Genomic DNA, 14,395 nt, shown 5'->3' with positions numbered 1-14,395 from the left:
TGGCACGCCACGGTCCGCCCCGTCCAATCCCATTAGCCACCATCCTTGTCGGGACACTTCACGAGCAAAGGAAGAGTTTGAAAACGTCGACGGCTAGAAAATGCACGCGCCCGCAGATTTAAAATCCTCCGGGTACCCTCGAAGCACAGTTCTCAAATAATTATCACAACAACACATTCATCAATAACACTGTGTGGCCTTAAAAGGAAAAGTATATAATAGGCGACTTTAAGGGCAATGGCCCTTTTTCATAGCATGTGAATTATTTGATGAATGTGGCGTGTTTTTTTGTTAATAATGCCTGTGCACCACTGTCAACGCAGCAGCATCACCAAATTATTTGCTTATTTTATTTGTTTATTTGGTGATGACCTTTGTGTGCTTATATCCAGCTACTGCTCTCCAACAAATAGCTTCAAAATTATTTCCTGCTTTAAGGACCGTTTTTAAGGCGGTGCCCATCTCCCATTTCCAGCCCCAATCCGGTGGTGGGAATTCCACATTCCTTTGGCAGGGGCGAGGCTACCTCTAGGATATTCACCGTTGACTTCTTACCCAAGGATGAGAAGTCAACGTCCAACCAGCGGGGATTTGAACTTGCAACCTCCCGATTGCGAGCCGCTTACTCTTGCGCTGAGCCACCTGGCAGGATGCGCGCGCGCGCGTGTACATGCGCGCCTATGCACGCGCGCCTGTACATGCGCGCGCCTGTGCGCGCAGCGCGTGCTAACCTGTGCACTGCCCTCACGTTTTTGACGCCCACGTGTCTTCAGAGAGGCGTGAGATTAGCTCTGTGTTGACTACAAGAACAAGTCACTTTAAGCCAGCGGCTTGGCAGGGGAAATGGAAATGCACTGCTGAGGATCTGTGGCCCTCCTCCCCTCGCCCAATTACGGAGCGAGGATGCCACAATTCCTGCATAAATAATGGCGGCGGGGCTAAAACCGGGGGGCGGGGGGGGGGTACAGGCAAGGGTTGCATTAAATGAAATGTCTTTGGAGAGAAACGGAGGTGATGGGTGAGGGAGGTGGTGGTGGGCGGTGTGGTGAGGCTTAGCCGGTGCGTGAGTCATCGTCGCGGGTGTGTTCATCGTGAGCTGCTTGGCCTGTGCGCCAATCCGCCATAACATTTTATATATGTTTTTATGTATTACATTATACTTGTTAACCCGGTAAGGTATCTCTCCAAGGCTCGTAACTTTTTTTCAGGAGGGCCCCTGTAGTAGTTGGTGACGATTGCTACGTATCTTTCAATTGAGTACATTTCAGGGTATTTTATTTTCCCCCAGATTCGGCAAATTTTAACCATGATGTCGGCACGCAGCGGCCTGCCCTTGCGAACGACGTCACGGGATGATTAACTCCCACTGTAAAGCAGACGTCACGTAGTCTATATATTTTTTTTTTTACGGTGAGCCCAACCAGGGCGGCCCGGCAAATCCGAACCAGCAACCTCCGAAAACAAAGCGGCGAACGCGCTCCCCCACCGGGCCGTGTTCGCCAGCCCCAAACCGCCTACAAACACCGCACGGATGCCAGCGGGCAGCCAGTTAATGCGCGCGCGTTAACTGCGGAAGCCCGAAGCGCGCACCGTCGCGGGCACCGCGTGCTGCGGAGCGCGGGGGGTTGAGTTCCGATTGTCGCTCGGTGGAATTAGCGGAATCGCCGCCGTCGCGGTAGAACGGTCAGCGCCCACCCGGACTCGTAAATACGCAGGTCGCCCGCTCGATTCCACCTCCCGCCGCGGAGTTTGAAACAACGGTGCAAGTTTCCTTAAATCCCGCCGCCCCCCCCCCCCGCCCCTCTCCACCGCCTCTGTCCGCCCAAGCAGCACGAACGGGCTATGGTCGGAAGGCCGTGCCTGCCGGGTTAAAGTGTTGGGTACTCTCAATGGGTCGAACACCGTTCCCAACGACACGCGGTAGAAGGTGAAAATTAATTTGGGGAGGAGGGTGCACGGTACAGCCGTGAAAACTTCTGCTTAACGAGAGGGCCCGTTGCCGTTGCAATATTGGTCTAATATATCTTTCACTGCTATCCGGCAGTGTTAATAGTGACAGATGTGGTAAATAAAAAAACACACGTGATTTTCACCCTCAATATCTCCATTTTTACAGTCCCTGTTGAATTTGGCGACGAAAACAAATTATAAAATGGATGACCAAATATATTTTTTCCCACATTTAAAATTTTATATATATGAATAAAAGCTTTGCTCACAGACCAAACGTAAGGCCCCACTATGAATGCAGCACGCACCCCATGCCGTCGGCAAAAGTGTTTTTATTGACCCAGATAATCTTCAAGATACGAATAAATATTTGTGTTTGTGAAAGCCATGGATGTCTTCACAATGTTTCCAATTTAAATATGAAATATACCGCTTTGCCACTGCATCTGTTTGTAAAAATGCAGCCCGAGTCTGCTCACGGAATAATCCATCCTGAAAAAGGCAACATTCACTGCACACAAAACTACTTATTTGGTTAAAAAAAATGTTTTTAATGTTTTATGGAATGCCATACCGTTATATTTATATATATATTTTACATTTAACGGTCGGCCATAGCGTTATCTTTCATCTCGGTCTGATCTTCCACGTACAATTTGGATAATCGTTGCGTTTCATGTCGGCTGTTCGTTATTCCCCGTTAAATCTCTTTCATGGCGGCAGTGATGTGGTTTTTTTTTGTCACCTCCCCCTTTTGTTTCCATCGTCAGGTGGCCATCAACAGCCGGGGTCTCGTCTACTCCGTCATTCTGCTGCTGGCCTCGGTGTTCATGACGGTGAGTGGCACCCGAATCGCGTCTCAAAAAAAATATAAAAAAAACCGCGACTTCCGACGGCAAGCGAAAACCCGCTTGCCGTCGCGTCGTCTTGCAAATTACGGCCGCCCCTTTCACATGCCCATCGGCCCCTTATCAGTGCCCTACATTATTATTTCAGGTCCTTACGGCTGTACGCCGTAAGGACCTGAAAACTCAGTTCCCCTGTACAAGAATACGAGTAAACCATATCGGTTGACAGCTGTGCTTTTTAGGATCGTGCGTGGAATTGCGTGCCACGTTGTTGACGAGCCTAACGCGGACAAAAAAAACTGGGGCAAATGAATATTTGAAACGAAAATTGTATTCGCCCGTCGGACCACTCTCGCTTCATTGCGCGTTGCGTGCATGTCGGAAGCCTACGACCAAAGTCACCCGGAATGCGCTCCCCCCCCACCACCATCTCGTCGGATCTCGGCAGCTAAGCAGGCTCGTGCCTGGAGAGTCGCCAGGATGCTCGGCAGCGTTGCGTGGAGGGCACTGCATCACGTTGTGTTTTTGTTGTACTGTGCCACGCTCTGACGTCTGCGCTCACCATTTTGACCGACCTGCACTGAGCAGAGAAGGCCGGTTGGACAACCACCCCCCCCCCCCTCATGGCCCCGGCCCGCACAGAGTGGGGGGAGGCCCTCATCCAGCAGTGGATTTCACGAGAGGGCTGTAACGTGCACGTTGCATACGAGGTTTAGAGAAAGCTGCGGTGGATACGTCCGCAATCCACACGGGGCCAGCGGGTGAGTGTTCAAATTAAGAATCTCGAGTGATGTAGCATTCCATACTATAGCATCCCATTAAACTCTGCGAGGCTAGGATTTGGGTGCAGATTGGCAGGACCAGTGCAGCTGTACTCAGCAGTGTGCATGTGGCCACACGCTGAGAGTCTTTGCCTTCATCTTTTTGTTGCTGCTATTAATCGCGTTATGTCGAAACGAGTTGTGGCCAGCCTGAGAATAATTGAAGGTATTTTCTTTGGATTTTAAATGTTATTGGTTATAGATTAATTTGGGTTCTCGTAATTAAAAAAAAATATGGTTTATGGAAATCAGGGGTGGGCAGTAGGGGTGAACGATTTTGGGGGGAAATATCTAATTGCGATTTTTCTGACAGATATTGCAATTGCAATTTGATTTGCGATTACATTTGTTTAAAGTCAAGCTTCAGTTCAATATTCACTGTGTAATAGATTTAAAACATGTCATGGAGCATTACCACGTGATGCCATCAAAATATGAACTGCTCTATATATTCTAATGCAAGGATGAGAACTTAAAAGATATTAATTGCTTCCAACATGTATTTATTAAAATGTTTTAATTGAAATAGAACACTCAAACATATAAAAGTTGGTAAATTAAATAAATTAAGTAATAATATAATAAAACAATCCCGATAAGTAATAGGACTTTCCAATCGCAAAAAATCGCAGCCTTTGCGATTTGCTAATCGATTATTTCAAATTGCAATTTCGATTTGAAATCGATTCATCGTTCAACCCTAGTGAGCAGGGGAGGACGAAATTGAAAGTGGAGCAGTGGTGCACTGCACTACGATTCCGGCAACCTGTGTTCGATACCTGGACATGGCTCATCTTTAGGGCAAGTGATATCAGAAACCGTCCTCCTCCCTCCTCCTCCACCAACTTGCACTGACTAGCCTGGCAAAGTGTGGTCAGTCTTCATCCGTTGGTGGATCGAGAATTGGCCGTATTTTATTCATGGTATAAATTTTACCTCCTTTGCATGATCAAACTTTTACAATCGTCTTCTTGAATGGGTTGCCAAGTTTCCGTTGTTAAAGTAGGGAGTATTTCAACAGGGCCGTATCCTGCAGCTGTAAAACATTGATTCATTGCTCAAGTGTGATTGCTTACGCACATATAGATCCGTGCAGAATAAAGAACCCACATTTCCTTATCTAACTTTGTGTAATGTTGGCAAATACATTTTACAAGGGGGCACGGGGGGGTGGGTACCTGGCCGGAGGTCTGGCTGCCTAGTCGCTCTGTGTCGCTGAAGATTTGCTTGTGCACGCGTAAAGAGCTGTGTTGAAACGCAGCAGGCACTGATTAACTGGTGACGACGTCTACTCCATTGGCTGGTCTACAGGAGAGTCGTGGGTTAGATCCCAACTGTTGATACCTGTATATTTGGAGTTTGATTGTTCTCCCCATGGCTGCGTGTATATTTCTCCGGGTCCTCCAGGTTTTCCCTCCACATTTAGAAACATGCCTTTGGAGTATTTGGCTCCTATAAATATCCACGTGATAATCCACGTAGTTGAGCTGTCATTTGTGGCCAGGTGGCTTCTAAGAAAAAAGAGCTACATAGCTCAGTGTTTTTTTTCCTGGTAAAATAAAATAAAAAGTTTCAGCTTGCACGGCTGGTTATCAAACCTCTTCCCAGTCTGTAATCCTCTTGGACATGATGGCAGCGACGTGGTTCAGGAGCTCGACGCCAATGTCGAGTTCGTGAAATGTTGCTGTTCATCTTGCAATGAAGAAGCGCAGACCCCACAGTGCTTTACTATATGATCCGTAGTGTGGGTTGCGTGGCCACAGTCGCACCACTACTGTGGCTCGTGTTTTTAATTTTCCAGCGATGGAGAGGTGGTAAGCACTGGCCTGTTGGATGTTCTGATGTGGTTTTGGTGCATTCCCACCATTTTTCTTGTCACCATTAATATGGATTTTCACGATGCGAAGTTGCTAACTTATTTTGCCGTGCATGCTTTACTTTAGCCTATTTAATAAAAAAAGAAAATGTAGTTCAATATTTCGTATTAAAATGAAACCGTGTGCGCGCCATTATAATATGGATGAGTTTTATATGAAAACGTTTCAAATATTGCATTTTCTGGCACAATTTTTTGTATATATTTTTCGACAATTTACATTTTTTAAGGCTGTGCCGCGTCTTGGTGCGACGCCGCTTTTTTGGACGCTAAAAAGGAAGCGGCGTTTTTTTTCGGTGCCGTAATTTCCTGCGACGTGGAAAACTTTAGGGCAATGTTTGCGAAGTGACATGTGCAAGGCCAATTTGTGTGTCTGTGGGAAGCGGGTGGTGTCGCGGTTAACGCATCGTTTGAATCCTGCTCGCGGACAACACCGGTGACGATAATTATCTGAATCGGACCTTGGCCTCCCCTCGGTCGACTCAGTCCCAAATGAGTGCCTGATGTGGTGTGAAAACACGTCGGCTTTCTCGACCAATATCATCCATAATGTAGGCGGGTTCTTTTGTTGGGTTAGATCGCGAAAATATAAATGTGTCGTTAAACCCGCCACCGTCTGTCGCCTGATGAAGCTAGTTGTAATTACTGGCGAAACGCCGAACTCAGATCGTAAATACTCTTTGGTTCGTTTGGTAAAGTGACGTAGGTATAAAATAAAATAAATCACGACGTTTCGGGCGCACAACACTAGCGTCCGTCATCAGGTGGGAAAGCATGGTCTGCTGCTGAGGCAGACTTCTGCCTCAGTCGTGATTTGTTTTATCTTCTACCTACGTGACTTTACCGAAAGAACCAAAGAGTATGGATTCCTGCAGTCACGAAAGCTTCAAATCAAGATCAGATTGTAAATGTCGTGGATTTGCTCTCCAATACACCGGTGTGCTGTACTGGTGATGAATTGGCCACGTTCTGTTTACGTGACAAACCTTACTCATTGGCTGTGTCCGGGTGGTGGCGGGTTAAACGACACATTTATATCTAAGCCAAAAACAATAAAAACCCCACACTAGTGGTGTGTAAACATCGCCACTTTGGAGATAACGGCAGCCAGGCGTGGTGGTGGCCACCCATCCCCTCGTGTTCCGTGTCGGCCTTCATAGGTGTTGCTAACAGCACTTGCCCCAACAGTCTGTTAGGTTTACACACGGGGGATCTTTGTCTCTTTGTCACAGGTGTCAAATCAGAATGGATAGCGGTGTAGGGGGAGACGAGGCCTTAGTGCCACAAGGATGCCACGTGATGTACAGCAGCACGGACATTGTCAACTGCTGTCTTCTCCAGAACCGACGATAGGCTTCGATTGCCGTAACGCAGAGATGAGATGGTGAAAGAGGCCGATTTGGAATTCGACGATCGGTCGTTTGAAACGTGGTAAATGGTGCGATGGAGGACGTCCTCCGTGGGTCCTCCGTTTCATCAAAAATTGGCGCGGATTTGATTTTCCGCTCTCAAAATAATCCACCCGGAATTTATTCATCTGTCGGCATACAGTGCACGCAATGTTACCAAGAGCTGCTCCCATCGCCTTGTATGTCGGCTAACCGGAGCGCCATCTGATTACTCGGCATGCTCTAATTTTATCATGAAGCGGCATTAAAAAAAAGAGAATAAACTTGCCCGGTTTTTTTTAAATCTCGGTCGAGTGCTGCGTGCCGTACAGTTCTGTGTGCACGTTGAACTTCGTTCGCACCGCACGCAGCGCAACCGTGCTCATCGTAGGGGCGGGCAAAGGACAAGAAACTAAACACACAAAGTAGGCAGTGCCGAAGGAAAACGAGTTCCGCGAATGAAGGAACCGCGTCGTAGCGGGAACGCGTCACGGCGTGAACACCGCCACGCGTGAAGCGAGAGGAGTCGTCGCATTCGATCCACTCCGTAACCCCACAGTGCTCCCTCCTCCTCCTCCTCCTCCTCGTCGTCGTCGTTAACATCAACTTCCTGCCGCCTCCTCCTCCTCAGTCCCCCCCCCCGCCCCTCTTCTTTCTCTTTCCCCTCGGCTCTCGGTTTGAACTTTCTTTTCACCATCGTCCGCCCCCCCCCCCCACCGCCCCCCTTTCTGTCCGCATGTCCGAGCCGTCTCGGTCGATTCTTGCCCAACTTCGGCTCTGTCGACGCAGTCGTCACTCGACGCACCCCGCCCCCCCTTCGCTTCCAGCATGACCTTTGCTGCGTTAACTCTTCTCCTCCTCCTCCTCCTCCTTTCGTCTGGCATGGGTGGGGGGAAGCAACAGTTTGTGTCGATGACGTCATAGTTGAACGTTCAGGTCCTTCAACCAATCGAAAGGCGGCAGTCGACGCTGTAGGGATTGCAGCGATACCGCCGTCAGGGATGGCGAAACTCGCCTTTGATGTGTTTTGAAGGTTTGGGCTTCACCGCAGTCGCAGTTTGGCGATTCTTTGATTTGACATTTGAACGTATTTGCGGTACATCGGTGGTACATGGTGTATATATATATGTCAACATCAGTTCTCGTAGTCGGAGGACAAATGTCGGTTCAAATTATTTACTTTTATGAGGACCGGTGTGTTATTCTGCACCGGTGTACCGCCAAAACCTCCATTTATGTTACAGCTTGTACGACGCCACACAGAGACAGAAAGAGACAGTTAGAGAGAGAGAGACAGTAAAAGAGAAATACACACAGAGACAGAGGGACAGGGAAAGAGGGAGAGAGAGAGGGACAGAGAGAGAGGGACAGAGAGAGAGGAATAGAGAGAGAGGGACAGGGAAAGAGGGAGAGAGAGAGGGACAGAGAGAGAGGGATAGAGAGAGGGCGATAGAGAGAGAGCGATAGAGAGGGACAGAGAGAGAGAGGGACAGAGAGAGAGAGGGACAGAGAGAGAGGGACAGAGAGAGAGGGACAGAGAGAGAGGGACAGAGAGAGATGGACAGAGAGAGAGGAGGGGACAGAGAGAGAGGGACAGAGAGAGAGGGACAGAGAGAGAGGGACAGAGAGAGAGGGACAGAGAGAGAGGGACAGAGAGAGATGGATAGAGAGAGAGCGATAGAGAGAGAGCGATAGAGAGAGAGCGATAGAGAGAGGGACAGAGAGAGAGAGGGGGGGACAGAGAGAGAGGGACAGAGAGAGAGGGACAGAGAGAGAGGGACAGAGAGAGGGACAGAGAGGGACAGAGAGGGACAGAGAGAGAGCGATAGAGAAAGGGACAGAGAGAGGGACAGAAAGAGAGGGATAGAGAGAGAGAGAGCGATAGAGAGAGGGACCGAGAGAGAGAGAGGGGGGGACAGAGAGAGAGAGAGGGGGACAGAGAGAGACAGACGGAGCGTAGTTCGACGTGGTCCACAGCCCTTGTGAGAAACAGAATCCCGCTACGCAACAACAAAACACCTTCACTTACAACCCATCTGTCAATCCATTGCTGGATGATCGGAGAGAGGCGCTACACCACACACCATGTGAATCGTTGGGGAGTGTTTGACCATACTTCACCACTCTGGTCACAAGTTGGTGAAAGAAGGAGGTTGAGGGTGTGTGGAGGACCGGTTCGGATCTCAATCGGTCGCCATAGACATCGATTTGGCTACTATCAATGTCCACGTGATAAGCCACTTCTTCGAGCTATCATTTGTGGTCGCTTTTCAATGAGAAGCCAACAGCTCAGTGGGCTTGAGCTGCTAAAATAAAAATAGCTTTTTGTGTGTGTGTGAATGTAACTCGTGTCGCCGGGTTTATAGCGCAGCGTGCTGATCACTGCACCACCGCTTCCCACATATACACAATCACACACAGACTCGCGCAGACAGAGAATCACACACACACACAAACTCGCACATAATCACATATACGCAATCACACACACACACCCTGGCACAGACGGACACACAATTACACGTGTACAAATTAATCCCAGTGGGCTCTCGCGCCTTCCTAAGTGAAACACGCATTGATGAAATATTGAGTAAGGGCCACACGTGTTCCGAGCATTCTCTGCAACGTTGCCCATAGCTTTAACAAAAATGAAGTGAGCCGAGATGGCGATTGACTCGGATGTTCATTGTCAATGCGTGCGCGTGATCTGAAATTCGTTTTGATCGCACAGACACATTGTTCCCGTGGAAGGTGGCAGGAGCGTTCAAAATCATCTTTAAGTGCTGCGTATGGCGACGTGAACGCTCGGCTTAAAAGCCGGCGACGGGGTGGAGGGGGGAGGTAGATGTTTTTTGAGAAGATCGTGAATTAATTCGCGTAATTGTAGGAGATGCGATCTCACGACGCCACGTTAACGCACACGGACGCACGCACGCACACGCGCACACACGCACACACGCACACACACACGCACGCACACACGCACGCACACACGCACGCGCACATGCGCGCGCACACACGCGCACACACGCACACACACGTGCGCACACAAACACGCACGCACACAAACGCGCACGCACACACGCGCGCGCCTTGTTAATCCAGCGCATGGGTCGGCCAACCAATTTTCCGAAATAAGTAAAAAAAATACTCAATATTTCAAGGGCCGCGTCGCACGTGAATACGAGACGGCGGTCTTCAATAAGTAACGTGTCACGAAGCAGTTCCTTAAAGAGCCACCGTATGCGGCTACGGAGACACAGGTTTGCCGAACCCTGAGCTCGCGGGTTGAGCAACACAGTGACAGCAACCCCTCCTGAGTCCAGTCAACTCTGTGCTTGTGACCTTGTTTAAAGGGGGTCCAATACCAACACCTAAGGGAATTTCAAGTAGATTTTGTATTAATCGAATTAATATTTAAAGAGCCCCTTAACTCAAGGCGCTCTATGGCACAGCTTACGAAGCGGTGACACAGAATGCAATGATGTTAGTTGACGTGGGCAGTGCTACAAAGGTACTGAGGAATGATTGACAGCGATAGAGGAGTAACTTGGGGATCGTGAAAGGGCTTTAGGGGAGGGACGGGAAGGTGTGGAGGTGCGAAGGGAGGGAAGAGGATGAGAATGGACCACAGAAAAGAGGCGATGCTTTAAGAGAGGAACGGAATGAGGTTTAGGAGAGGGACTGCTCAACGTACAGGGGTAGTGCTGAGTATATGGACAGTGCTGAGTCTATGGGCAGTGCTGAGTCTATGGGCAGTGTTGAGTCCATGGTGCAGTGTTGAGTCTATGGGCAGTGCTGAGTCTATGGACAGTGTTGAGTCTATGGGCAGTACTGAGTCTATGGGTAGTGCTGAGTCTATGGACGGTGGTGATTCTATGGGTAGTGCTGAGTCTATGGACAGTGTTGAGTCTATGGACAGTGATGAGTCTATGAGCAGTGCTGAGTCTATGGGTAGTGCTGAGTCTATGGACAGTGCTGAGTCTATGGACAGTGTTGAGTCTATGGGCAGTACTGAGTCTATGGGCAGTGTTGAGTCCATGGTGCAGTGTTGAGTCTATGGGCAGTGCTGAGTCTATGGACAGTGTTGAGTCTATGGGCAGTACTGAGTCTATGGGTAGTGCTGAGTCTATGGACGGTGGTGATTCTATGGGTAGTGCTGAGTCTATGGACAGTGTTGAGTCTATGGACAGTGATGAGTCTATGAGCAGTGCTGAGTCTATGGGTAGTGCTGAGTCTATGGACAGTGCTGAGTCTATGGACAGTGTTGAGTCTATGGGCAGTACTGAGTCTATGGGCAGTGTTGAGTCTATGGGCAGTGCTGAGTCTATGGACAGTGTTGAGTCTATGGGCAGTACTGAGTCTATGGGCAGTGTTGAGTCTATGGGCAGTACTGAGTCTATGGGCAGTGTTGAGTCTATGGGCAGTGCTGAGTCTATGGACAGTGTTGAGTCTATGGGCAGTACTGAGTCTATGGGCAGTGTTGAGTCTATGGGCAGTGCTGAGTCTATGGGCAGTGTTGAGTCTATGGGCAGTGCTGAGTCTATGGACAGTGTTAAGTCTATGGGCAGTACTGAGTCTATGGGCAGTGTTGAGTCTATGGGCAGTGCTGAGTCTATGGGCAGTGTTGAGTCTATGGGCAGTGCTGAGTCTATTGACAGTGTTGAGTCTATGGGCAGTACTGAGTCTATGGGCAGTACTGAGTTTATGGGTAGTGCTGAGTCTATGGACAGTGTTGAGTCAAGGGGCAGTGTTGAGTCTATGGGTAGTGTTGAGTCTATAGGCAGTGCTGCTTCACATATATGGGAAGTTTAATCCGGTGGAGGGATTCGAGGAGGAAGATGAACGATGTGAGTGCTCTAGGGACCAGGAGGAGTCATATTCAAGAGTGACCTGGGTCGCCACAAATGACAAAAGCAGAACAAACGATAGCGGTGAACCAATCAGATATTGGCTCAAAAGCAAACGTTGAACAAAATAACAAATCAGTAATTTCCTGCTCAAATACACATTTAGTTGGTACTCCTCTCCTCTTTGCAGCCCTGAGGCAGGGGTGGACATTCCTCATTCATATGGCAGGGGTAAGTCTGTCCGTTGCACGACCACTGTCGATGCCCCCCCACCCTCACCGCCAAAGCTGTTGAGTTCATCCCGGCTTTGCCGAGTTCAATGCAAAACTCGAACAAACGTTGGGCAAGATGACATTACGAGCGCGTCACTTGCTTTTTTTTTTGTTTTCATTGAACGTTTGACCAAAAGGCCTCGCATATATATGTCAATAAATGATTACCGTACTGCCAGCTGCGACATGTATCAGAAAACAACACGATGAGTGCCGTGATAAAGAAAAATGGGAAAAGATGCGTTTGCTCGCATTCGGAATGAGAGATGGAGAAAAGGGGGTGGAGGGGTGGGGTGGAATGAATGGCTGGATTGAAGAACACTCGCAGGCTAATGGCATCGTGCTGGCTGTCAGCAAGACAGACGAGTCCATCCGTGCTTGGGCAGGACACGGCTCGCAGGGACGATGACGGATGGACCGTGAGTAGCGACGGGAGTGACCGCCAGAGGAGGGGAACGCGTCCGAGACGGCCTCGTCCATCCGAGGCCGGGGCGGCCTCGTACAATCGAGGAAACGGAGCGATGATAACGGCTTGCGTGCAAGGCGGCCAGTCAAGTGGCATCGCGAAATATTTGTGTGTTTTTTTTCTATTGTACCAGGTGAGGCCCCACTGAGCTATGTAGCTCTTTGCTCGCTCAACGAACGAAGTCGCTGATCTCATCACGTGGACATTTTTAGCAGCCAAATGCTCAGCTTTGGGTGAAGGGGGAGGGGGGGTCCTTCATCTAACGGTGGATTGATCATGGCTGTCTGTCTGATGATGACGATAATATCGCAATGCTTGCCCCAACTGCAGCACTTCGTGGCAATATCGGGGGGGGGCAGAAAAACGGATGCATTTGAAGCTTTGCTGCTGAGATCCTGGGCCTCATTAAACGACCACCACACTTTTAATCAGCGGCGAGATTTGGTTTTTCTCCCCGCATTGCTTTTGATCTGGGCCCAGGATCAGTGTGGGGGTTTTTTTATGTACATCTCCGAACACACCAGCGGCCAGTCATTGTTCTGTGGCCTATGGTCTATTTATAGATTGATGTCTTAAAATGAGGTCGAGAGGGGGGGGGGATGGGAGCGTTTCGGGATTTTGTGCCAGAGACTTTGGTCTTTGTTTCAAGAGTAAGTGCACCCTCCATTCGTGCTTTCAAGCAGTGGCTATTCTAGGACGCGGTAATACAGGAGGCACCTTAGGGGGAAATCTACTCACGTGGGGTGGGGGGGGGGGTGCGCAACCGGATAGCTTTCTGATGTGCGTCAGTCCGGGCTTGTCCCCGCGTTGTGCCTGAGTTCCTGCAGAAGCTGCCAGCGCCCCGGCGGAGCGAAACGTCGGACGTGGTAGCGCGCATACGCCGTCACGTATCGGGAGAGATGTCCGATTCTTTCTGTTCCCTCGCCACGCCGTTCCGTAGGAAGCGAGCTGTGTTCCCAACGTCTGAGCAATTGCTCCATTTGCCACGGATGAATATTGGCGCAATTACAGAGACGAATATTCCACGGATGATGAAAGTGCCTCTAAATGGGATGGGGGGTGGGGTATTGCACGGCAAGGGCCACTGCCCCTCATTATGGGGGGGGGGGGGGGGGGCATGTACAAAGACAGACAAAGATCCCCCGTATAGCCTGAACGGACTATTGGGGCAAGTGCTACTAGCGAGCACCTATGAAGGCCGGAACGGAACACGAGGGGTGGGTGACCAGCACCACGCCCGACCGCCTTTGTCTCCCCAGTGGCGATGTTTACACACCGCACCAGGTACTCATTTGAGGCCGAGTCGAGCTAGGGGAGGGCCCAGAACCGGTTCAGATAATTGTCACTGGTGTTGACCGTGAGCGGGAATCGAACTCGGGTCGCCAAGTTCGTAGCACAGCATGCTAGCCGCTAGACTACCGCTCCTCACATGTACACACTCACATGTACACACTCATATGTACACACTTACATGTACACACTCACATGTACACAACAACAACCGCCATTCGCCACTAATTGGCGGTGACGTCACCACGACGCTTGTGCCAGGCCATGTGCACCTTGAGGCCACGTGAAGTGTCGAACGCCCGCGGGCAGGAGGTCACGGGGCAGACCCAGGTGCCACGGGTCGACTGACTAAGATGACTGGCTGGTGCACCACCTGTGCCCCCTACTGTGCCAACCTGTAGTGCTCTAGCCACCCGGCGCTCCGCTCGTTATTGTGAGCGTCGCTCCTCCGCCCTCCGTTGTTGTTGGAGGGCAACTACCTCCAACTGCCCATTAGCGTCCTTCACGAGCCTCCTCCACAGAGGCCGATCTTGACACCGCTGGTACCAGTCATCGGCAAGTCCACTCAGCTCCACGTCCTCCTGTACCACATCACTCCATCTCTTCTCTAGCCCGTGTGCGCCCATTTAGCCCC

The 14,395-nt window shown here is 50.0% G+C and overlaps 1 protein-coding gene across 1 annotated transcript in view; it reads left to right on the top strand.

The window, feature by feature from the left end:
* Positions 1 to 14,395, top strand: part of LOC116943244 (sodium/potassium/calcium exchanger 3-like) — a 135,184-nt gene that overhangs the window by 105,602 nt on the left and 15,187 nt on the right. Inside the window, exon 16 of the mRNA XM_032955941.2 lies at positions 2,721 to 2,786. Within this exon, the coding sequence (XP_032811832.2) occupies positions 2,721 to 2,786 (66 nt within the window). The remainder of the gene's footprint in view (positions 1 to 2,720; positions 2,787 to 14,395) is intronic.

This window comes from Petromyzon marinus, chromosome 17, assembly GCF_048934315.1.
Source record: "Petromyzon marinus isolate PM22_M1 ecotype Great Lakes invasive population chromosome 17, UKy_Petmar_22M1.pri1.0, whole genome shotgun sequence".
NCBI classification, from domain to species: Eukaryota; Metazoa; Chordata; class Hyperoartia; order Petromyzontiformes; family Petromyzontidae; genus Petromyzon; species Petromyzon marinus.
Note: the sequence above shows the minus strand (reverse complement) of the source record. Positions and strands in the feature narration are given on the sequence as shown.